The 24,278-nt window shown below is 55.0% G+C and overlaps 1 protein-coding gene across 11 annotated transcripts in view; it reads left to right on the top strand.

Moving 5' to 3' along the window:
• Positions 1-24,278, top strand: part of HDAC4 (histone deacetylase 4) — a 298,724-nt gene that overhangs the window by 189,365 nt on the left and 85,081 nt on the right. For 9 of the 11 annotated variants that reach the window (XM_070787004.1, XM_070787001.1, XM_070787010.1 and 6 more), the window contains 2 exons: positions 7,466-7,616; positions 19,700-19,820. In XM_070787004.1, the coding sequence (XP_070643105.1) occupies positions 7,466-7,616; positions 19,700-19,820 (272 nt within the window). The remainder of the gene's footprint in view (positions 1-7,465; positions 7,617-19,699; positions 19,821-24,278) is intronic. The other 2 variants (XM_070787003.1, XM_070787012.1) reach the window with 1 other exon arrangement.

The following is a 24,278-nucleotide window of genomic DNA, read 5'->3' as shown; positions in this document are numbered from 1 at the left end:
CTACACTTCAACCTCCCCTCCCCGTCTACACTGCCGCCTCCCCTCCCGTCTACACTGCAGTCCCCCCTCCATCTACACTACAGCCTCCCCTCTCCATCTACATTGCAGCCTCCCCTCCCATCTACACTGCAGCCTCCTCTCCCATCTACACTGCAGCCTCCCCTCCCATCTACACTGCAGCCTCCCCTCCCCATCTACACTGCTTCCTCCCCTCCCGTCTACACTGCCTCCTCCCCTCCCGTCTACACTGCCGCCTCCCCTCCCGTCTACACTGCAGCCTCTCCTCCCATCTACATTGCCGCCTCCCCTCCCCATTTACACTACAGCCTCCCCTCCCTGTCTACACTGCCGCCTCCCCTCCCCTCCCCTCCCCATCTACACTGCAGCCTCCCTGTCTACACTGCAGCCTCCCTCCCCATCTACACTACAGCCTCCCCTCCCCGTCTACACTGCAGCCTCCCCATCTACACTGCAGCCTCCCTCCCCATCTACACTGCAGCCTCCCCTCCCATCTACACTGCAGCCTCCCCTCCCCATCTACACTGAGCCTCCCTTCCCTGCCTACACTTCAGGGTGGAGACCCGTCCTGACGCGTCGGTCTGACAGGCGCGATCCTGGGAGATGGGGCTGGTCTTCCGCAGTTCCTACTTGTAGCCCAGACTGCCAGCACCATCCGTTAGGCAGATTTCCTCGGAATAAACCCCTTACTGTGAAAGATACGCTACGGTGTGTGTGTTACACGTCTTGGTGGTCTCATCGGGTCTCCGTCCAGAAGTGTGCCTGCTCTCTGTGAGTTTGTGTCCAGCTTGGCTCTTCTCTCCCCAGGTCTCAGGCTATCTAACAAGTGAAAAATAAAAGTGCTTTCCACTCTTTATTTGCACGTCCTTTTTCACTAGTGAGGCTGAGCGTGTGTGTGTGTGAAACCTGCTGTGGTTGGTGCTGTCTCTCTGGACAGGAGAGCTTTAGGAGCTGTTTAGCGAGCGTGTGACGCTTTTCCTTGCAGGGAAGTGGATAGAATTGAAAGGAGCCTGCTTTTCCAGCCTGAGAGCCAGGCCGGTCTTTACTGTCTTTATTACCTGCCCCGGGTGGCTGAGCGACGCTGCCTGGACCCCAGCTTTTGGGTCGTCTGAGACAACTTGTAATGAGCCCAGAGGACATGCTTCGGCGGCCGTAGCCCCGGTGCCCGGGAAGGCGTGTGGCTGCCGTGAGCACCGCGTCATTCCTGAACCCGTCGGCACCCCGTGAACGCACTTACGGTCAGGGCTGGCTCATAAGTCCACACTCTGCGTTTCTAGGAAGTCACCGACAGGGCTGGCGGAGGGCCGCGCTTGACCTGCCGCCCCTGGGGCGTGGATGGCCGCTCCACGCTGTGCTGTGCCCTGTGCCGCCCCCGGCTTGTAGGAGGGAAGGAGCGCTGAGTGTGTTTCCAGAGGTGGCCGCCGTAGTTTGTTCTGCAGAGAAAACCGTCTTGGGTGGCCTTGCACCGCGGTTTCCCTCTCATCTCTCTATCTCTCCTCACTGGCTCTCGTGTGGCCTTGCACCACGGTTTCCCTCTCATCTCTCTCTCTCTCCTCACTGGCTCTCGCGTGGCCTTGCACCGCGGTTTCCCTCTCATCTCTCTCTCTCTCCTCACTGGCTCTCGCTGATAAATGTGCTGCCTTTGGTCCAGCCCGGGACCCTCATGGGCACACGTAGACCCACTGTGTGCTGGGTGGCAGGGAGAGGCCAGAGGACATGGCCTGGGTCTTCATCAGCTCCAAGCCGCCCCGGGAAGTGTGTCCAGGTGGCGGTGAGCCCCGTGGAGAGTAGGGGTCGGGGTGCCCTGCAGGGGGAGCCGACCCTCTGCTGGTCTTCATGGCGCCCACCTGAGAGGAAGCGGCGTGCAACAGGAGTGGAGCTGGGGTGGTGGGGGTGGCGGGCTCCCCCTGGATCGCTGTCACCCCCCCGCCTCCCCCCACTGCTTGCAGTGGTGCCCTGTCCGTGGCGTCTGGGGCACCGAGCGTCTGTGACGCAGGCCCTCCTCTCTCTGACCCACCTGCGGATGGCAGACCCTTTGTGGCATTTGAGTGTCCAGTCTGGGGGGAACCTGAGTGACACATCCATGGGACCTTTTGATTACTGCTGTTGTGCTTCATGAGGCTGGAGGGAAGGGTGCTTTTGAAAACTGAAATGAGGGTGCCTCTTTGATTTGAGCCAGTAAATCCACATGGTTCTATTTCAGAGGACCCCATAGGCAAGAATATTTTAGTCTCGAGTGGGCCCTGACCACCATGGCCAAGTAGCCCGTGAGCCTGGAGATGAGCAGCCTAGAGGAGGCCTCCTCCATCAAACTGGCGCTCTGGCCCCTGGGGGTCAGTGGTCTGCCCTGGACTTCTCCCCAGAAGCGGGCCACCTGAGCGTCAGAAGCTCCTTGACCATCTTGGAGAAGCTCCGTGACCGCCGCCTGTCGGGCTCGATGCACAGGGCTTCTGGGTCCGGCCCCAGGGGGGCGTGGGCTTCACCGTGGCAGCCCCATGCCCCCAGGTTGACCCCTGCTCTGCCCCAGCCACGCCAGGCTGTGATAGCACCTCGTGTTCTGTGCTGAGGGGCCACCTGAAATCCGTGTGTTTATTTTCACAGTGACACAGGAAGTGGGTGGCAAGAGCAGCCACCGCGTCGGCCGGAGGTGGGGGCGAGAGGCCTCGGCCAGCTCCCCGCCTGCACCCTGGGTGCACCCGCTGCGTGTTGAGGTAGAGCCTCCCCAGGAGACAGTCCCACGAGTGGCTTAGAGGAGCCGGGAGGGCCCCGTGCCGGCCCACTTGCTCAGCTCGGGTGTGGCCTGGGCCCCTGGTGGTCCTAGCCCCGGGGGACGGCTCAGCCCCCACGGAGCCTGGCCTGGCTCTCCGGTCCTGGCCCTGCCGACCCAGGCTGTCCTGTGTGCCGTGTGGGCCTCCCCAGCCTGAGCCATCAGCAGAGGAGGAACGACAGGAGCAGGCGGTGCCCACCACCTGCGACCAGGAGCCCTGCTGAGACGGGCCAGGGGAGCCTCCAGCGGCCCTTGGCCTGGAGCAGATGGGCAGCTGCCAGCGGCCTCCGCTTTCCCCTGGGCCCGCGCCAGGCGCAGAGACCACGGCTCACCGTGCATCCCTCCTGCATGGGCACGAGAGCTTGGGGGCAGAGGACATGCTGGACCCCTGTGTTCAGTCGCCCAGTCGTGTTCGACTCTGCAACTCCACAGACTACAGCAGGCCAGGCCTCCCTGTCCCTCACCATCTCCCAGACTTTGCCCAAGTTCGTGTCTATCGAGTCGGGGATGCCATCCAGCCATCTCACCCTCTGCCGCCCCCTTCTCCTTCGCGCCATGATGCCGGGGAGGCCAGAGGCCTGGTTTCTCAATGTTCCTTTCATTAAACTGCGCAACAGGCGTTTTCTGCGAGTTCTGTCGTCCTGTGAATTTTAATCACCGGGATCTAGGGTGGTTGTTTCCAGTCTCTTTGTAATGATAATTGAAAGATCTCACTTTCCTTTTCTGGGTTCTGCCTGAAACGTAAATATTGTGAGACCAGATTCAGCAGATTTCTGCCTGTGCCTCGTTTACGCATTGAGCAGTTGAGGGGAGCCCGGCTGTGTGTGGGCAGTGTGCGGGGATCGGTAATACCAAGAGCTCCAGGTTCTTCATCCCAAGATCTGTTGTTCCGGGCACCATCTTGGTTTCCTGACACCAGACAGCCCTTTGAGGTGTCCATTCCCGAAGGCTGACGATGCTGGTGGAATCCCAGAGTGGCTGGCAGTGGCCTGGTGATGCCCATGAGGGCCTGTACCCCCGGACATCGGGTACAGTGCCATCGGGCCCCAAGGCAGGATCGTCTGAATCCAGGCAGATCAAGACATTTCCTCTGGTAGAAGAACCTCCCTGGGTGAGCAGCCCTCCTTCCTGGAAGGAAACTATGACAAGGGACGTGGCTCATTTCCACTTCGTTTAGTCTTTTGTCCCCGTGGTGTCATTTTGTGTTCCTTTTAGAAGAGAAGAGAACACCCCTTTTTAAATCATTTGCAAAGTTCTCGAGCTGGTCTTACAGACACGCACAGTAACGCCAGCTGGAAGCGCTGAAGGTCAGACCCAGCTGTGCTGACTGCCGGCGACAGTCACTGCAGAGCCGGGGAGCCAGGGTGGAGAGCTACGCTTGAAATCCGGTCACCCAGAGCGGCCTCTGCCGCCCTCGTCCTGCCCTGCCCCTGTCAGCCGCTTGTTGGGAAGGCGGTTGTTTTTGTTTCTGCCACAGAGAGAGGTCGGCCGTGATGCTCAGCGTGTATGGAGCACACGGGTGGGCGCTGAGCTGGGCGTCTCCTCCTGCCCGTCGCCGCACAGCCTGCCGCATGATGTGGCCTGGGAGCCCCGGGCCCTGGCGGGGGCAGGCGTGCTGCTGCCCGGGGGCCGTCTACACTCGCTCCTCTGCTGCCCGGGGGCCGTCTGCACTTGCTCCTCTGCTGCCCGGGGGCCGTCTGCACTCGCTCCTCTGCTGCCCGGGGGCCGTCTGCACTCGCTCCTCTGCTGCCCGGGGGCCGTCTGCACTCACTCCTCTGTTGCCCAGGGGCCGTCTGCACTTGCTCCTCTGTGTGAGCCCTGTCCCGGCACCCTCTGTCCAGCGGCCGCCTCCCTCTCCCTCCCTCCCTCCCGCGCTGAGTTTGGGCTTCCTCGCACCCACCCCTCTGCATTCTTTCTCCCGTGGTCCCGGCTGGAAAGGAGCCCCCTCCCCTCCGGGGAAAGCGGGAGGTGGCAGGGCTTGTGGACGCGGGCCCTGGGTGCCCTGCTGTGTGTGCGGGCACCGCTGTGACCACAGGGGCGTGTCTGTGTGTGTGTGTGTGTGTGTGTGTGTGTGTGCCACAGCTGTGATCTGCCTGCCCAGGCTCCATCCAGTCGGGGCTCAGCCATCCTTCCTGTTCCACAGTGGGCTGGCGAGCAGGTGTCCGCAGGGCCCCCAGGAGTGGCCACGGGGGCATCCGCCCTGCGGCGTCTCATGCACGTGGTGGCTGGTGTGGGGGGAAGCGTGCTTGTCCACGGAGAGTCCCAGGGCCTCGCAGGAGACAGATGGCAGCCCCCCCACCCCCTTGGGACAGGGACAGGGCGAGACCCGCCCCAGCCGAAGGAGAGGGGTCGGGAGTGAGTCACGGCCGGGACACAAGCGCCCCCGGGAAGGTGCTATGAGCAGAGGCCTGCCCTGGGCAGGTGCCAGGAGGGCAGGGGAGGCCCTTGGGGCTTCCCGAGGCCCCACGTGGCTGGTGGGAAGCTGAGGCCGTGCAGGGGTGGCCAAGCCCTGGAGTGGGGAGGTGGGGGGGCGGGGCAGGACAGACGGCTGGGAGCAAGCGAGTCGGAGGGGCCGTCCAGCGGGAGCAGGCAGCTCTGGCTGTGAGCGGAGGACTTGGCTGGTTGATGTTCCAGAAAAACCTGTCAGGTGTCTGGGCTTGATCGTGTCTCTCCCACACCCCCGTCAGCGCTGGCCCGCTTGTCTGTTCTTGCCTTTTCCAACACGCTAAGTGAAAATGGGATTAGATGGCTAGTGAGGTTGAACATTGTTTCCTATTTCTTTTTAACCACTCTTTTTGGTGACTGGTTTGATCTCTTTGCTGTCCAACGAACTCTGAGGAGTCGTCCCCAAACCACAGTTCAAAAGCATCAAACCAGTCCGTCGTGAAGGAAATCAGTCCTGAATGCTCATTGGAAGGACTGATGCTGAAGCTGAAGCTCTAGTACTTTGGCCACCTGATGCAAAGAACTGACTCGTTGGAAAAGACTCTGATGCTGGGAAAGATTGAGGGCAGGAGAAGGGGCCGACAGAGGATAAGATGGCTGGATGGTATCATTGACTCAATCTACAAGTTTGAGCAAGCTCTGGAAGATAGTGAAGGACAGAGAAGCCTGGCGTGCTGCAGTCCATGGGGTCACAAAGAGTCGGACATGACTGAGCAATAAACTCTTTTTGGTGAATCTCCTGGCCTTTTTTTGCTCACCTTTTTAGTGGGCTGCTTGTCATATTCTTATTAACGTGAAACAGCCATCTGCATGTAAAAGTTGGTCTGTACACGTGAGTATGGCAAAGAGCTTTCCTCATTCAGCTTTTGCGTTTCAATTTTGCTGACAGTATATGTTGTGAAGGTAGCTTCTTACATTGTCAGTTGTGTCGTTTTTGGCAACGTGATCACACACACATCCTGAGTGTGTGTCCGTGGACAGTCGTGAGTGTCTGTGTAAAGGCTGCCTCCAGCACACGGCGCACACCCTGGGCGGCTCCCCCGGCTTGTCCACGGCCTCACCCAAGAAGCAGCCGTCTCTGACTTTTGTCTCCGTGTCTTGGGATTTCCTGTTCCAGAACTTCGTGTGAACAGAGTCTGCAGGTGGACTCTTTTCTGTCCTGTTTCCACAGCTGACGCCAGACCTGCTCATTTTGCTTGTTTTATGGCCCATCCTTGTTTTTGCCAGTATGTCCAGTTGATTCTTTGGCATTGCCGGGTGGGATTCTCACATAAGAACGCGCACTCCTGTCCCTGAGCTCACGTCTGGAGGACGTCGGGGGTGTGTCAGGCAGGGCTGCTGTGAGCACAGCGGCCACGGGCGGTCCTGCACAGGGTTTTGCCCAGATGTGTTCCCACGTCTCTTGCGTTAGTCCTGGGTGTGGGATTGCTGGGTCTCGGATGGGTGTGTGTTTAACTTTGAAAGAAGGTGCCAGGCAGTTTTGCAAAGTGACCACACTCTTTCACACTCTTTTGTGTCACTCTCAAAAAGGCATTCCAGTCACTCAGTCGTGTCTGGCCCCACAACCCTATGGACTACAGCACACCAGGCTTCCCTGTCCCTCACTATCTCCTGGAGTTTGCGCAAACTCATGTCCACTGAGTCGGTGATACTATCTAACCATCACATCCTCTTTTCATCCCCTTCTTCTCCTGCCTTCAATCTTTCCCAGCATCAGAGTCTTTTCCAACGAGTCAGTTCTTCACATAAGGCAGCCAAAGTACTGGAGCTTCAGCTTCAGCATCAGTCCTTCCAATGAATGTTCAAGATTGATCTCCTTTAGGATGGACTGGTTTGATTTCCTTGCAGCCCAAGAGACTCTCAAGAGTCTTCTCCAGCACCACAGTTCAAACGCATCAATTCTTTGGTGCTCAGCCTTCCTTATGGTCCAACTCTCACATCCATACATGACTCCCGACTTCCTAGACTGCATAAAGTGTCATGCGTATTTTCTTCCAGGAGGTCAGTCGTTTCTATTTTCATTTACAGCCTTCAGCATGAAATGAGTAGGAGACATCCTCGAGCAGCCCTGCTTCCTCCTTGGCGATGCGGGCCCTGCAGCGGGGAGTGAGGCCTGGGGTCCACACGGGCAGAGAGGGGACCCTGGCCCCCCGCCGCTCTTCTCGTGCATGTCTGTCTCAGTGTTCCTTTTGGCCGAGGTTCTGACCGTCTGTGTCTGCTGCTTCCCGCCCACAGCAACAGCAGGAGCTGCTGGCCATGAAACACCAGCAGGAGCTGCTCGAGCACCAGCGGAAGCTGGAGCGGCACCGGCAGGAGCAGGAGCTGGAGAAGCAGCACCGGGAGCAGAAGCTGCAGCAGCTGAAGAACAAGGAGAAGGGCAAAGAGAGTGAGTGCACGCCAGGCGGGGGGCGGGGGCGGGCGGGCACCCTGGGGCGGGGGGCAGGCGGGCACCCTCCCCTCCCCCGTGGTCACCTGGGACCCAGGCCCCGGAGCCAAGCTGCATCAGGAGCCACCTCGCCCGTGTGTTTCTGGGCACCCCAGCTTCAAGGCTGGGCCCCGGCTTTGTCTTCACGCAGGAACTGCAGAGGGCATCTGGCCCCACTTTTGGTTTGGCGTAAGCATTTACAGGAAAGGTTGCAGACTCTTGGCGGACTTAGAAATGACTAAGACCCGTAAAGCATCACAGTGAGCTTCGCCTATGAGTTCAGCCTCAACTTTTTCAAAGTTGCTTTGTCTGAGAGCATTTGTGAGCAGCAGACGGTAGGATGGCCTGTCACCGAGAGGAGGCGCGATGATTCCTGGGTTGCACATTTTTGCCCTTTGACCCCAGTGTTCGCTTTCCATCCTAGCTGTGCTTAAGTGAAGACCAGCGGAGTCCGTTATCTTGCAAGAGGCACCCAACTTGATCTTAGACAGGAGACTCTTCCGTGTGCTGTCTCTGGAAATTAGGTAGACTTTCCCAGGCTCTGGTCCTTTCCGCCAAGACCTCAGAGCTCAGGTGCACACGTGGGTGCCCTGTTAATCCTGAAGGTATGTCAGGCTGTGCACTTCTACCCGTGTCAGGACTCGACGTCCTGACCAGATGGTGGTTTACTCTTCTCATGCTCATGAGTAAAACAAGAAGTCTTTGCACACTTTACCAGTACATACTAACCTCCAAAAACCTCGAAACTCCTTTATCCTCAGCTGCTGAAAGTGGTTGGGTTCCCCCGTGGCTCAGCGGGTACAGAGTCCAGCTGCAATGCAAGAGCCACAGGAGACGCAGTTTGATTCCTGGGTGGGGAAAATCCCCTGGAGGAGGGCATGGCAACCCACTCCAGTATGGACAAAGGAGCCCGACGGGCTGTAGTCCAAAGGGCTGCAGAGTCAGACGTGACTCAGCAGCTGTGCACACGGGCACACTCTGAAAGTGGTTAGCCATCCATGCAAGTCGTTTTAACAAGCTTTTAAAGTTTATATACAGTTTTATATACACACGAGATACAGCTAAGATGTCTTAAAGATCCTTGTAAAGTCTGTTATTTGAAATTGTCTAAAAAGTCTTTTTACTGGTGTGTGTTGTACATAAAGAATAGTGCACAGACTTCCGTGTGCAGGGATTACCCACGAGCACACACCACTGTGCAGCCACCCCCAGCACAGCACCTGCGGCCAGTTCAGGAGAAGCCGCCACGCCCCTCGGCCCTGCAACCCCAACACACAACACCGCTTTTCAAACTGGTGTCAGTGGACTCGCTAGCGTGGAGGCTTCTGTATTTCCTCCTTTCACCCCACACTGTGCGCGTGGTGTCTGCTATGTCCTTGTGTAGCAGGAGGGCTTCACTTCCTGCTGAGGTCCCCGCAGCTGTGCCATCCACTCGAGAGTCGGTGACTGTTTGGGCTGTTCCTGGGCTCTTACAAACGCTGCTGCTCCACACACCCTTGGCCACGTCTTGTGGAGCAGGTCAGCTTCCATAGGTGAGGCCAGTCTCCAGAGTGTCTGGACCACTTGTCACCCCCATCAGTGACATCATAGAAGTCCTATAGCCCTGCATCCCTGCCGTGACTTTAAATCTCAGCTCTGAGAAGCAGCCCCTTGGCTTCAGCTGCTTCCTCTGATCATAGCGGGACTCAGTGTCTTCTCCTGGGCTCCTGCCCATGGGAATGTCCTGTCCGGCTGAGTCCTTGTTCCAGTCTCTTGCCTGTTCTCTGGTCAGTCGTGGGTGTCGCGAGGGTCTTCCTTCACCTTCGCTGTCCCTCTCCTGGTGGTGCCTTTGAAACCACAGAAGTCTCGGCTCTAATGCAGCCTAACTTACACTGGTCTTTTCTAAATTAAAACGTAATCTAATCTGTATTATTATGCCTATATTATTTTGTACATTTTTGTAATTTCTTTCAAAAAGCATATTATTTTTCCTAAACGGATACAACTAATGTAGTCTCTTCACATTCACTTTACGTCTCTGTTTATTTGCACATTCTTAGTCATTGTTTTTATACACAAAACTAACAGCTTTTCCAGTCAGTTATTACAGCATTCACTCTTGAAATAATAAATGTATTTTAAGCATATTTGCACTTTCACTGTCCAATAGAATTTTAGTGTAAAAGCAGGTCAGAGTTTGTTTCCCACATGAAGTCTAGCTTGTGTGCCAGTATTTGAAAGGAATCGGTAAATCCAAGTGGGACAGCTCATTACAGCACAGCGATTAGGCGAGATGACGACGAGCCCACAGTCAAGACTTCGTAAATGAGGGTGGAAGGCCGGCAGGAGAAGTGGACTTGCAGGCTTGGCTGGCCACCTGCACCTTGTTCTGTGAATACAGATCGTGGCCCTGCCGTGGGCAGCTGTGTCAGATGGCGCCCATCACACTTGGTCCCCGCTTCCCTGCCCTCTGCCTCCCATGCCCCCCGTCTGCCACCTGCCAGGCTGGTCCACACCACCAAGCTCAACCGCACCAGGAGGCTGGTCTGCATCACAGGCCGCTCACCACCACTCGTGCTGAGGGTATGGCTGGGCGCTGATCACACCTGAGCCTGCAGCACTGGTCACCAGCACACAGGCTGTCATGATGGACTTACCTGGGGCGGAGGGTGGGCGCCAGCTTTCATTTCTAATACTCCCGGGATGACTCTAAGGTGCAGTGGAGACTGCGAGCCGGGGTTGGGGTGGTTGCCCTCGCTCTGAGTTAGGGGCCTCAGCATCCTGGAGGCCCTGTGGCTTCCCACTGTGTCCACCGCGTGGGGGCTGCCTTCCATAGACCCCGCCCCACGGACAACAGCATGTGGTCCCACAGGCGCCCTGTGAGGGGCTTTGCTGTGGGACAGTAGGTACGTGGCACCCAGAGCCCGCAGAGTTGCCTACCTGGTCCCCGAGTCGACCCGCTATGGCCCCGCCCCCTCTCCTGCCCCGCCCTCTTCTACCACCCCGCCCCATAACCTGCCCTGCCCTCTACTCCCGCCCCGCCCCGCCCCGCCCTGCCCCGCCCTCTACTCCCGCCCCGCCCCGCCCCGCCCTCTACTTCCGCCCCGCCCTACCCTCTACTTCCGCCCCGCCCCATAACCTGTCCCGCCCCCTCCCGCTTCGCCCCCTCTCCTGCCCCGCCCTGTACTCTCACCCCGCCCCGCCCGACCCCCGCCCTGTACTCCCGCCCCGCCCTCTGTTCCCACCCTACCCTCTACTCCCGCCCCGCCCCTCTCCCGCCTCGCCCTCTTTCCTGCCCCACCCCCTCAGCTCCCACCCCCCCACCCTCTACTCCCGCCCAGCCCGCTCCCCGCCCCCTCTCCCGCCCCGCCCCTGCCCCGCCCCCTCTCATGCCCCGCCCTCTACTCCCACACCACCCTCTGCTCCCTACCCCGCCCCTCTCCCGTCCCGCCTTCTGCTTCTGCTCCTGACAGCCCCTCGTGATCCTACAGGGGCTCTTCTTTGCAGCGAGGGTAGGTTATTCTTTGAGGAATGAGGGCTAGGTGGAGAGGGTCAGCAAGTCCCTGTGCGCCCGGCTCACCAGCAAACCCAGGGACTCACCAGGTCGCTCAAAGGCAGCTTGGTCTACAGTACTTCCTCCCCGTCTGCCAGAAACTTCCAATAAAAATAACATCTCAGGCCTCACAAAATATGAAAAGATTTGACTTCTGAAAACAGTTTCAATCTGTTCAAAGTCAAAAACAATTTCTTCTGCCCGCCGGGCAGCCCTTCGACAGGCTGTAGGAATGTTCTCTTCTCCCCTCCAGGCTCGTCACAGCAGCAGCCCCAGCGGTTCAGCTCGTGGGTTTGGGTGGTCGGGTTTATTATTAATAAGGGACTGTGTACAGTGGGTACTTGGCACGCCTGCATCAGCCCTGCAGCCCTCAGAGTGTGGTCTTGAGAGAAGGCAGGCTTGGCAGGCCGCATGCTGGACGCTGCTCGGGCCTCACCTATGAAGGAGATTCTTGTTTGTGTGGCTCACGGAGGCCCTGGCGTTAGCATCTCCAGTTTGTAAGCATTTGAAAATGTAGTGCAGAGCTTCCGTTGTGTCGTTTCTTGGGGTTCTTTAAAAAATGAATTTCTTTTTGAATATTTCATTGAAAGGTTTGTTACATTTAACATTTATGGTGCTTTTAATTTTAAATAATTCTGCAGTTTTCCTGATTGATGCCAGTTAATGCTATTGATTTGGTAAAACAGTGAATTCTTAGAGTTGATGGCAGTTTTCATCTTACTCAGCATGAACACATGCTGTTTCATCTGTTTTATTTAATATAACCATGTTTAAGACTCTAAGGTACACTGTCTTTAAATTCATTTAAAAACAAAAAGTCCAACAGAAGACCTGTCTTTGTTCTCTGGACAGTTTGGAACTAACACTAGGGCATATTTCTCTCTGGTAGTTACAACCACAGCCTGGGAGGCGGGGGAAGGCACCCTCACTTGGAGAAGTTGTTAGCTTTGCCTAAAAATGGTTCAAAAGGGTGGAGATAGGGACTTCCCTAGTGGCTAGGTCCAGTGGCTAAGACTCCCCACTCCCAATGCAGGGGGCCTGGGTTCAATCCCGGGTCAGGAAACTAGATCCCACATGCCACAACTAAGAGTTTGTGTGCCACAGCTAAGACCAAATAAATTTACGTTTCGTAAAAGGGAAAAAAAAAGATGGAGCTGGAAGATGGGACACCAGCCCGCGAGTCGTTCCTTGTCCCGTTTGTAGGGTGATCAGTCCCTCCGCGGGCGCTAACCTGAGAGACATGTCTGGTGGCACCTGCTTCGGGGACCACTGAGCCCCCGGACTCTGCCCCCAGCAGGTGGGCCCCACCCAGAGCCCCTTCCCTGCCTGGGTTTCCTTGAACACTTGTCCTCTGACTACCCCGACACCCCCCCCCCCCCGGGGCAGAGGGCTGTCTGTGTCTTGCTTACCTCTGTACCCCCCGGCTAGTTCACTGCTGGCACATAGTATATTCCCTGTAAGGCTGTCAGATGAATGAGTGATCATCAGCAGAAATTAATTTTTTTAAGTAAAAAAATTCAAAGCGTGTACTCATTTACTGAACGTGTCTTGCCACTGCTGGAGCCTTCACTTAAGGTGGGGAAAGAAGTCTTTTGAGAGGCGAGGGCGTGTATAACCAGAGGGCGAGGAGCAGAGCCGGCATCGTCCGCTCCAAGTTCTCTCCTCTCAGGGTTTCCCAGGTCTTTTTCATGGGGAGGAAGTCAGGGCTTGGGGACTTGCATTCGTTTCCCTCTGATTCCATGAGAGCCTGGCAAGGTGCCCACACCCACCCTGGAGCTGGACGAGGGCCTCGTGTGTCCGCGGCGGCCCAGGGCCCGTCAGATGCACCTCCTCCTGCAGGACCTGCAGGCGGCTCAGGGAACAGGAACACCATCCGTGTCCCAGCCTGGTGGGTGCCTCGGAGGTCCCTCAGTGCCCCCAGGGACGGGTGGTCATCTCCCTGGATGGCGCAGGCGCCCCTGCCCACGTCTGGGCCCTGCTGCCGGCCCGACACTGTGTTTATCACGGGTGTGCCCTCTCTGCTGGCACCAGACATCTGTTCTTGTTGCTTCTCAGAGCTCAGGAGCCCGTGGTGCGAGCCTGGGTTGTGACTAAGCAGGGAGGCCAGCACTTCCCCAGTGTGGCCCGTGCCGTGCACTCTGCAGGGCCAAGTGCATCCGTGTTAACAGGGCTTCCTGGGCCAGTCGGGCCAGCTGACACCCAGTGAGTGGGGTCCCGTGCCCCGAGGACCCAAGTAACCTTGGTTTACTCCTTCGGGCCTTTTGGACGGACCTTAGGGTCAGCTCCTCGGACAGGCCCTCCGGTCGTCCTGCTGCTCGTCCTCCCACTGGACGTCGCCCTAGCCCAGCACTGCAGCCAGACACCAAGCCCCGCCCTTGGTCCCCGTTTCTCCCGCCCCGCCCCTGGTGGGGGTGTCCTGCAGGACTTTGTGTCCTGCTGTGGTCTACCATTTGCATTTTGTCGAGTGTCCCCCTGGGGCTGAGAGGCCATCAGGAATGCCAGGGGGCTGCGTGTTGGGCACCTGATATGCAGATTTCGGCATTTCTCTGAGTGGGATTTTTCAGACGAGACAGACACAATCAGGCTGAAAGTGTTCAGAATGGTCCGAGTCCAGCCCTGGCTGCATTTGGAGGGAGCCCAGGGAACCTTGCTCGAAAGCGGAGGTGTGATTTTACACCTCCGGTCACTTCCCACCGCCTGGTCACATCACCATTCCCTTGGCCTTTCATGCGGGTCTCGCTGGGTCTGTAATGTGGTCTGGGCCGCTCTGCCAGGCAGCTGGCTCACCCGCTCACACTTCACACAGGTAGCCTGGGCGAGCCTCGCTGCTCCGGTGATGGTGGGTCGTCTCCTGGGACACCGAGAAGGCCTGAGGCAAAAGCCCCGAAGCCCAGTGGACCACTCCTGGTGCACTCAGCGTCAGGCACTTTCCTTGTGCCTCCCTGGCAGGTCTCGTTCAGGTCCTGCCACAGCTTGGACGATTATGTTCGCAAGGGGTTCCTTCTGCCTGACCCTCGTCCACGGCACCCTGAAATCCGTCATGAAATGGCCTCAGTGGAGTGCTGCCTTTAATGTGAACCTATTTATGAAAACTCAACACAAGAAAAACAAGGATAAAATGAAACTGATTATTTTCCCGAACAGTGTAAAGATCAATTTCAAAACTTCCAGGAAATCGAAAGAAAAAAAAATCACAATGAGAAAACTAGAATAGATTCCATAAAAACAAGCTTTTGAACATTTGAGTTAGGAAAAAACAAGTCTTTTCTTTCCAGTGTTGGGAAAGCGCAGCTCTTCGGTCTCATGCTTTTCCTTTAGTCTTGTGTACACTCCGGTCCCGCAGAGGACTTCACCCCTGACACTGCTGGTCACCAGGCACGTGGAGGATTTCCCCACAAGAGGCAATTCCTGCAGCACTGGGTGGGGGCGGTCCTGCAACTTAGCTCAGTTCTGACACTATCTCCCCAGAGGAAGCATCACATCTCACAGCTTCAGGGCTGAGTCGAACAAGAAGATGAGGGACTTCCCTGCTGGTCCTGTGGATAGGAATCTGCCTGCCAGTACAGGGGACACGTGTCTGGTAAGATAGCACATCTGTGGAACAGCTGAACCCGTGGGCCACGACCACTGAGCCTGCGCTCTGCTGCAAGTGAAGCCACTGCGGTGAGAAGCCCACACAGCACACCTGGAGAGCAGCCGCCGCTCGCCGCAGCTAGACAAAGCCCACGGGCAGCACCCAAACCCAGCACCGCCGATAAATGAATAAGGAAGTCTAGGTTTTAAGAAGATGAACAGCCTGAGGAACAGATACAGAGGGTGGTGTGGAAGAGTTCCAAGTGCAGAAGCCTCTGATGTGTGGAGTTGGGGGACCCCCTCCCGGTGTGGATGTGCTCACCAACCTGGACCCCCTCTGAACCCCTGCAGTGGGGGTTTGTGGAGGCTTCCTCACGTGAGCGTGATCAGTTACCAGCCCCACCTCCAGCCCCTCCCCTCTCTGGAGGATTCAGGTGGAGCTGAGAATTTTGGGCTTCTCATGAGGCTTGTCTTGCTGGTGACCCTCCCCCACAGGAACACCCCCCCCCCAGAGTCACCCCATTAGAACACAAGGTGCTTCTCATGCTCTCATCACTCAGGAAATTTCAGGGTCTTGGGAGCTCTGTGCCAGGGACTGAGGGCAGAGACAAGTATTTTCTGTTACCTCATAGCATCAGAATATAAGCCACATTTTAAAGAGAAACGAGAGACCAAGGCCAACCTCATGTGAAAAGCAGAGTGTGGAGCTGGGAGCCAGGGGTCTGATGAGACTGAATCAGGATGATTTCACCTGGACTGCCCATCCTCAGTGCCTCCCGGACCACATGGTGATGTTAATACCTACTTACAGCATTAATCACTCCAAAATCACTGCAGATGGTGCCTGCAGCCATGAAATTAAAAGACGCTTGCTCCTTAAGAGGAAAGCTGTGAGCAACCTAGACAGCATATTAAAAAGCAGAGACATTACTTTGCCAACAAAGGTCCATCTAGTTAAAGCTATGTTTTTTCCAGTAATCATGTATGCGTGTGAGAGTCGGACCATAAAGAAGGCTGACTGCTGAAGAATTGCTGCTTTTGAACTGTGGTGTTGGGGAAGACTCTTGAGAGTCCCTTGCATTGCAAGGAGATTCAACCAGTCAATCCTAAAGGAAACAAATCCTGAATATTCATTGGAAGGACTGATGCTGAAGCTGAAGCTGCAATACTTTGGCCACCTGAAGTGAAGAACTGACTCCTTGGAAAGATCCTGATGCTGGGAAAGATTGAAGGAGGGAGGAGAAGGGGACGACAGAGGATGAGATGGTTGGATGGCATCACTGACTCAATGGACATGAGTTTGAGTAAACTCTAGGAGTTGGTGATGGACCGGGAGGGCTGGCATGCTGCAGTCCATAGGGTCACACAGAGTCAGACACAACTGAGCAACTGAACTGAACTGAACAGCATTAATGATGAAGTTTAAACATGCCTTAACATGTGATGGCTGACGATAAGTATATTACTGAAAAAAAAAAGTCACACTAAAGGATACAAATGTAAAGTGTACACACAGACCCGCAGCACCACCACTGCACACACCACAGGAAGGCTCTGAGAGAACATTGAGCCGAGTGCATCACTGAAGAGCATCAGAGAGAGAAACAGCAGTGCATCCTGGGGGTTATCAAGGGCCTGGCAGCGAGACTCAGTCTTCTCGTTTGCAGCAAGTGGCACTCCAGAGTACTGTTATAAAGGGTCAGGTGGTACTCTCAAATACTATTCTAGAGATGCTGGGTCAGGTAGTACTCATAAGTGCTAATAGACAAGATTGAGTGGTACTTCAGAATACTGACAGACAAGGATCAGGTGGTACTCTTCGGTACTGTTATAGAGACATGGGGTCAAGTGGTACATGCGAGTACTAATCGAAAGGCCAAGTGGTATTCCTGAGTACTGATAGACAAGGACCAGTTGGTACAGCCTAGTATTGATGGGTACTCAAGGTCAGGTGGTACTCCTGAGTACTGATAGAAACTCAGAGTCAGGTGGCACCCCCAAGTATTGGTAGATAGGGTCGAATGGTACTCCCTGAGTACTGTAGAGATGCCGGGTCAGGTGGTACTCCCAAGTACTGATCGAGACAAGGATCACATGGTACTCAGAGTACTGATGGACACTCAAGGTCAGGTGGTACTCCAGAGTACCGTTATAGATAGAAACAAAGATTAGGTGGTGCCCTGGAGTACGATGGAGACACACGGTCAGGTGGTACTCCCAAGTACTGATCGAGACAAGGGTCACGTGGTACTCCGAGTACTCATGGACACTCAAGGTCAGGTGGTACTCCAGAGTACCGTTATAGATAGAAACAAAGATTAGGTGGTACCCTGGAGTACAATGGAGACACACGGTCAGGTGGTACTCCCAAGTACTGACCGAGACAAGGGTCACATGGTACTCAGAGTACTCATGGATACTCAAGGTCAGGTGGTACTCCAGAGTACTGTTATAGATAGAAACAAAGATTAGGTGGTACCCTGGAGTATGATGGAGACACACGGTCAGGTGGTACTCCCAAGTACTGATCAAGACAAGGTTCACGTGATACTCTGAGCACTGACGGACACTCAAGGTCAGGTGGTACTCCAGAGTACTGTTATAGATAGAAACAAAGATTAGGTGGTGCCCTGGAGTACGATGGAGACACACGGTCAGGTGGTACTCCCAAGTACTGATCGAGACAAGGGTCACGTGGTACTCCGAGTACTCATGGATACTCAAGGTCAGGTGGTACTCCAGAGTACCGTTATAGATAGAAACAAAGATTAGGTGGTGCCCTGGAGTACGATGGAGACACACGGTCAGGTGGTACTCCCAAGTACTGATCGAGACAAGGGTCACGTGGTACTCCGAGTACTCATGGACACTCAAGGTCAGGTGGTACTCCAGAGTACCGTTATAGATAGAAACAAAGATTAGGTGGTACCCTGGAGTACAATGGAGACACACGGTCAGGTGGTACTCCCAAGTACTGACCGAGACAAGGGTCACGTGGTACTCAGAGTACTCATGGACACTCAAGGTCAGGTGGTACTCCAGAGTACTGTTATAGATAGAAACAAAGATTAGGTGGTGCCCTGGAGTACGATGGAGACACACGGTCAGGTGGTACTCCCAAGTACTGATCGAGACAAGGGTCACGTGGTACTCCGAGTACTCATGGACACTCAAGGTCAGGTGGTACTCCAGAGTACCGTTATAGATAGAAACAAAGATTAGGTGGTACCCTGGAGTACAATGGAGACACACGGTCAGGTGGTACTCCCAAGTACTGACCGAGACAAGGGTCACGTGGTACTCAGAGTACTCATGGACACTCAAGGTCAGGTGGTACTCCAGAGTACTGTTATAGATAGAAACAAAGATTAGGTGGTACCCTGGAGTACAATGGAGACACACGGTCAGGTGGTACTCCCAAGTACTGACCGAGACAAGGGTCACGTGGTACTCCAAGTACTCATGGATACTCAAGGTCAGGTGGTACTCCCAACTCCTGATGGAGGCACAAGGTGAGGTAGTACTCCTGAGTGCTAATAAAGACTACGAGTCAGGTGGTACTCTTGAGTACTATTACAGATAGAAACACGGGTTAGCTGGTACTCTCGAGTACTGATAGGGAAACGTTGGCTCCTGGTCTGTGGCATGTGGTGGTCATTGTATAGAGACATTTTGGAAAACAACGTAGATTCTTCAAGAGTTCTAATGTTGTTTTGTTGTTCATAGCTGCTCTGTTCATCTCTTCTGTGGAAATAATCCTACATGTGGGGGATGACAAGCGTTAGTTGCTCAGGCATGTCCGACTCTTTGTGGCCCATGAACTGTAGCCTGACAGGCTCTGTCCGTGGGATTCTCCATAGAGAATACTGGAGTGGGCTGCCGTTTCCTTCTCCGGGGGTCTTCCTGACCCAGGGGTGGAACCTGCGTCTGCCCCAGCACTGCAGGCAGCCTTTACCGTCTGAGCCGCTGGGGGAAGGCGGTGGGCAGGTGATATTTACTCATAAATGTTGGCCAATGTCGTTTCTAACAAAAACAAAAGGAAATGTCTGAAACCGTCTCCCAATCGGGAACGGGTTTTCTGAACTGGGCTTTGCTCACCTCGTGAAGCGTTTTCCCACCATTGCAAATGCTGTTTGCATTCTGTGGACCACAGGGACGACACCGTGTTTCTGATGGATGGATCCCACGTGCCCTGGTGTCTCACTGCAGCTCTGAGGAGGTCAGATCAGATGCCAGTGGCCCCTGAGACAGGGTGGTGGCTTTGGCCTTTATTAGTGTCTTTTCCCCAGTTTGCCGGTTATCTTTAACGGGGCTGTGAACAACCGCCACCACCACCAGAAAAGCACACAACACAAGATTTCAGCCTTGTCCCGCTTGGTGAGACACGCTTACCTCAGGAGGTAGCTGTAGGCTGGAAAGAGCAGGACTGTCCCTCTGGCAGGCCTGGCCAGGCCCCCGGCTGCCCTGCCCGCTGCCCTTGCCTTGCCCACTCCCCGCGAGGTGGGCCACATCGCTGTCACTCTCGTCCCTATCTCAGACATGGCTCTTCAGTTGGCACAAAACCTCTTCTGAGGCTCGGCCTCTCTTTGCTGCAGCGAAAGAAAGGCCACACAGCTGCACTGCTAGCTCAGGCCCTCCTCTTATGAAAGACCATTCGAACTTCCTTCTGTAGAGGATTTGTGTTAGGTAGCCCTGGGTCTTCGTGCTGATTCCGTCTGCACTTTAAATGAAAATGCAGTTGTATAAAATGTTCCTGGGAAGAAGCTCTCTCCCTTCAACCCCTTGATCCCCCTCTTTCCCACGAGATGCTCTCTGGTATCAGCAGCATCCTGAGTGGGAACCACCCCTGCCCATCACTGTCCTGCCTTTTCCTGCATGTGATGCAGGGGGCCCTGGGCTAGAGCCTCCAGTCACCCGGCCCCGCTCTCTCCCGCACCAGGCGCCGTGGCCAGCACGGAAGTGAAGATGAAGCTGCAGGAGTTTGTCCTCAATAAAAAGAAGGCCCTGGCTCACCGGAACCTGAACCACTGCATGTCCAGCGACCCTCGATACTGGTACGGGTAAGTGAGGGCACACGGGGTCCGTGGGAGACCGGAGGGGCGCTCGGTTCTCCACCTGGGATGGCGTGGGATTAGATGCTCCCTGAGCCAGCAGCAGACGCGCTCAGACCCGAGTGGTCCAGTGGTCAGGACACATGGCTCTTGTCCAGATGCAGAGAGGGCCGCTCTTTAAACAAACATTAAAGGGAAACTTGTGGGGCGGGTGTCTGACCATATTCTTGGCTTCTCATGCGATTTTTGGCCACAAAAGGCACCTGTTAAACCGGAACTCTGGTCTACATCGTCCATATGCACCTACTGAATCCTGCCCAGTGTGTTACTGATTACTGGTCAAGTCAAAAGCACCTGTGGTCTTTTTACTGTTTTTATACTAAGAATCCCTCCCAGAGCCTGTGTAACTGACAGAGACCACAAAGTGCCTGTTCATGCTCAGAGGCTGACGAGCCTGGCACAGAGGACTTGAATTTGGTGGTGGGATTGCTCTGTGTTGGGTCTTTCCTCTGGGCCTGCGTGTGGCTCTGAGGGGCTGGCCACCAACCCAGGCCGAGCTGGAAGTGCAGTGACAAGTTCTGTGGCTTCAGACCATAGTCCGGGGTGCCCCACGGTTTTTTCCTTTGATATCATTTGCTTCTCCTGTCAAGGGTGATTCTGTCCTGGAAGAAGCCTCATCGGGCAGTTTTCATAAATAAAAATGGGATTATCATTCATTCACGGGAGGAAAGCTTAGCTCTTCCTGGATGCCTGAGATGGACAACAGTCTTGCTAACATGCCACCAGATCGCATTGAAATGAACGTGTTTGTTTCAGTAGATTCGGCCTAAAGGGCGTTTTGGTTCTGAAGCCATCTCCACTCTGAGTGTCAGCAGCCCCCGCACCGCACGGCCACTCCAGCTACACCCACACCCTCCGGCTGTGGGCTCAGCAGCGCCACCACCCACCCACAGCCACGATGGCAGCGGCCACCCTGAAGAGCCGCGCATGGCGGCCACGTGCCCTGAGCACTGGGCACTGGGGCCCGTGGACAGTCCTGGGGCCGTGCTCCTGGGGGCCCCATGATGCGGCACTGATCTGTCGTCTCCCCACTAGTGACCGCCCCCTGGGTTTGTGCTGGGAAGGCTCTGTCATCCTCCTTTGTAGGGGGATTACCAGGAAAATGCCTTGCACTGTAGTAGGTTGGGCAGGGCAGGAAGACAAGCTGAGTGGGCTTGGGGGGGTCCAGGACCCCCAGAAGTAGCCTGTCGGGTAAAGGTGGGCAGTGCTTCTGGATCCTCCCTTGGGGGAGGTGATGTGATCTGCAGGCCAGGAAGCTTTTCAGCAGAGGCCCTGCTCTGAGAGCAGCAGGGGCCTTCAGGAGCAGCGTAAGAACGCCGTGGGCCCAGAGGAGGTTGTGGTGGGAGGAGGGGCGTGGCTGACCATGCCGGAGTCCATGGATGGTGGCCAGAGGGATGCAAAGGGAAGACTGGGGTGTCAGGAGCCCCGTGAGTGGAGAGGTGGGGCGTCCAGTCTCCAGGAATAGATGCCATGATGATGTACGTGCATGTAAAGAGGAGGACAGAGTCCACGGGCTGTGCTGGGGGCTGCTGGGGAGGGGGGTCAGCAAGGAGCACCTGGGAACTGGAAGGGAGAGGCAGGGACACGCAGGCTGGGCCTGGGGGCACGGTGAGCAGGGTGACCCAGACTCGGAGGAGGCTTGCTTGCCCTGGTCCAGTGCTTGGTGGGGAGATCCCTCTTTCCCAGGGGACGGGGCCATGCCCGCTGCAGTGGGAGAAGGACTCGCCTCAGTGGAGTCAGAGGGAATGGGCCTGTTTGCCTTGGACTTGGTAGGCTTCTTGATGAGTCACACAAAGCAAACCAAATCGTGGATCATGTTCATTTGCTGCATGATGGCAAGATGGGAAAACCCGTCTTTATAGAGAAAGACCTCACCTGGGCTCCAGCTTCACTCCACCCCTGATGGTCAGCTCAGGTGTCATGGACCTGAACATAAAAGCTGCATTGTTAAAACTTCCAGAATAAAATGTAGGAGAAAGTTTTCATGACGTTGGTGAAGAGGTAAGCAAGGAGATCTTTGAACACCAAAATCATCAACTATAAACCAAAAATGTAAACTTAATCAAAACTTAATACTTTCATCCTTTGAAAGGCACCCTTAAGAAAATAAAAAGGCAAGGCACAGACAGAAACAAAATATTCACAATGAATGTGAGCAACTGAGCCCTTGATCCAAAATATATAAAGAAGCCCTACAACTCAAAGAGCTTCCCTGGTGGCTCAGATGGTAAAGAATCTGCCTGCAAAGCAGGAGACCCAGGTTTGATCCCTGGGTTGGGAAGATGCCCTGAAGGGAATGGCAACCCATTCTAGTATTCTTGCCTGGAAAATTCCATGGACAGAGGAGCATGGCAGGCTACAGTCCTTGGGAGCACAAAGAATCAGACACAACTGAGCGAGGAACACTTCACTTCACAACTCAATAACAAAAAGACAAGCACCTACTGAAAAAATATAGGCAAAAGACATGAGCCAATACCTCACAATGAGTTGGAGCAAGCTCCAGGAGTTGGTGATGGACAGGGAAGCCTGGCGTGCTTCAATCCATGGGGTCGCAAAGAGTTGGACACGACTGAGTGACTGAACTGATTACCTCACAAAATAAGAAGCAAATGGTCAGTAATTTCACGAAGATCATTAGTCACCCCAGAAATGCAGTGCACAGCAAGATGTCCCCTCACACACAGGGATGGCTGAAATTGAACAAACCGATTGCCGGCTTTCCGGATGGCTCAACTGTAAAGAATCCACCTGCCAGGAGATGCAAGAGACAAAGGTTCGATCCCTGGGTCAGGAAGATTCCCGTGGAGGAGGAAATGGCAACCCACTCCAGTATTCTTGCCCATACGCCCACTCCGTGACCCATGACCCATTCTCCTAGGTGTTTCCCTAAGAACAGGTGAGGTCTTCCATCCGGGCAGTGACTTGTGTTCTGATGGTCACAGCAGTTCTGCTCATTGTCTCCAAAGCATGGAAGTAGCTGAGTGTCTGCCAGCAGGTGATGGCAACACGGGCACCTGCTTTCTCATCTGCTCAGCAAGGCCCAGGGCAGCCTGCCCACACCTAGAAACGTTAGGCTTCGGAGAAGATGCAGAGTCTGTGCCTTGAGATGCCGTTTGCATGTGGTCCTAGAGTCGTCACAACCAGTCTGTAGGAACAGGAAGCCAGGTGGCCGTGACCGGGGCGGGGGCAGAGGGCCTTCCCGTGGAGGTGACTGTTTTCTGTCCTTAGTGGCGTGGTTCTATGGTGTACCTGGGTCAGAACCCCCAGCATTAGGCTTACCAGAGGAGATGTGCTGCCCATCGCAGTAGCCGCCAGCCACATGGGCTCCGGGGCATCGAAATGGACTGTTCAGATGGAGACAAGCTGTAAACATCAGACGTGCCGGATGTGAAAAAAACGAGAACTATGTCCTTGACACTTTTTAGTTGCAATGATAGGATTGGGGTGTATTGGGTTAAGAACACTGAACGTAATTTCACTGCTTTCTTTTTGTTCCTGCTCACGTGGCCAAGAGAGAATTTTAAATCGCACACACAGCCTGTATTACTCCTGTTGGACGGTGCTGGTGTGAGCAGTTACAAATGGCATTCACCTGCATCAATCTGAGGTCATGGGAAAGGCCAGTTGTTGGTAGAATTTAGTTAAATGGCTAAATCTACTAAATCACTTGGTAAATGGCAGAGTTTGTGTTCGGCTTCATTCCGTATCATGGTCAGAGCAGTGTTTAGAAAGAAAAGGCAGGCGTGTTTGTCTTCCATCTTCTTCACTGAGGACTGATGGTCTTTAAGACTCGGTGCCCCTTCCGTCAGCCAGGATCACAGCAGAGCTACCCCAGGCTCTTCCTCCCGCTGGAAGGTCAGGTCGAACACCTGGACGGTGATTCTGGTTGGAGCTGAGTTAGAAGAGCAGCTCCTCACGTTCCGCCTCCGGGTATAAGGGGTGTGTGTGTGTGGTCTGTGTGTGTCTGTGTGGTGTGTGTGTCTGTGTGTGTGTGTAGTATGTGTATGAGGTGTATCTGTGTGTATAGTGTGTGTGGTGTGTATGTCTGTGTGTGTGGTATCTGTGTCTGTATGTGTCTCTTGTGTGTCTGTGTGTCTGTGTGTGTAGTTTGTGTGTGTGTGTGGTATGTGTGTGAGGTGTATCTGTGTATAGTGTGTGTGTGGAGTGTATGTCTGTGTGTGTGTGTGTCTTTGTCTGTGTGGTGTGTCTGTGTGTGCGTGTGGTATGTGTGTGAGGTGTATCTGTGTGTATAGTGTGTGTGTGTGGTGTGTATGTCTGTGTGTGTAGTGTGTGTGTGTGTGTCTGTGTGTGTGTGAGTGTGTGCCTGTGCACTGATTGCATGTGAGCGTGGGGTGAGCGTGCACGTGCCCCTGCAGACGAGGACAGGCCTTGCCCTCACTCACA

This window comes from Bos indicus, chromosome 3 (assembly GCF_029378745.1).
Source record: "Bos indicus isolate NIAB-ARS_2022 breed Sahiwal x Tharparkar chromosome 3, NIAB-ARS_B.indTharparkar_mat_pri_1.0, whole genome shotgun sequence".
Lineage (NCBI taxonomy): Eukaryota > Metazoa > Chordata > Mammalia > Artiodactyla > Bovidae > Bos > Bos indicus.
Note: the sequence above shows the minus strand (reverse complement) of the source record. Positions and strands in the feature narration are given on the sequence as shown.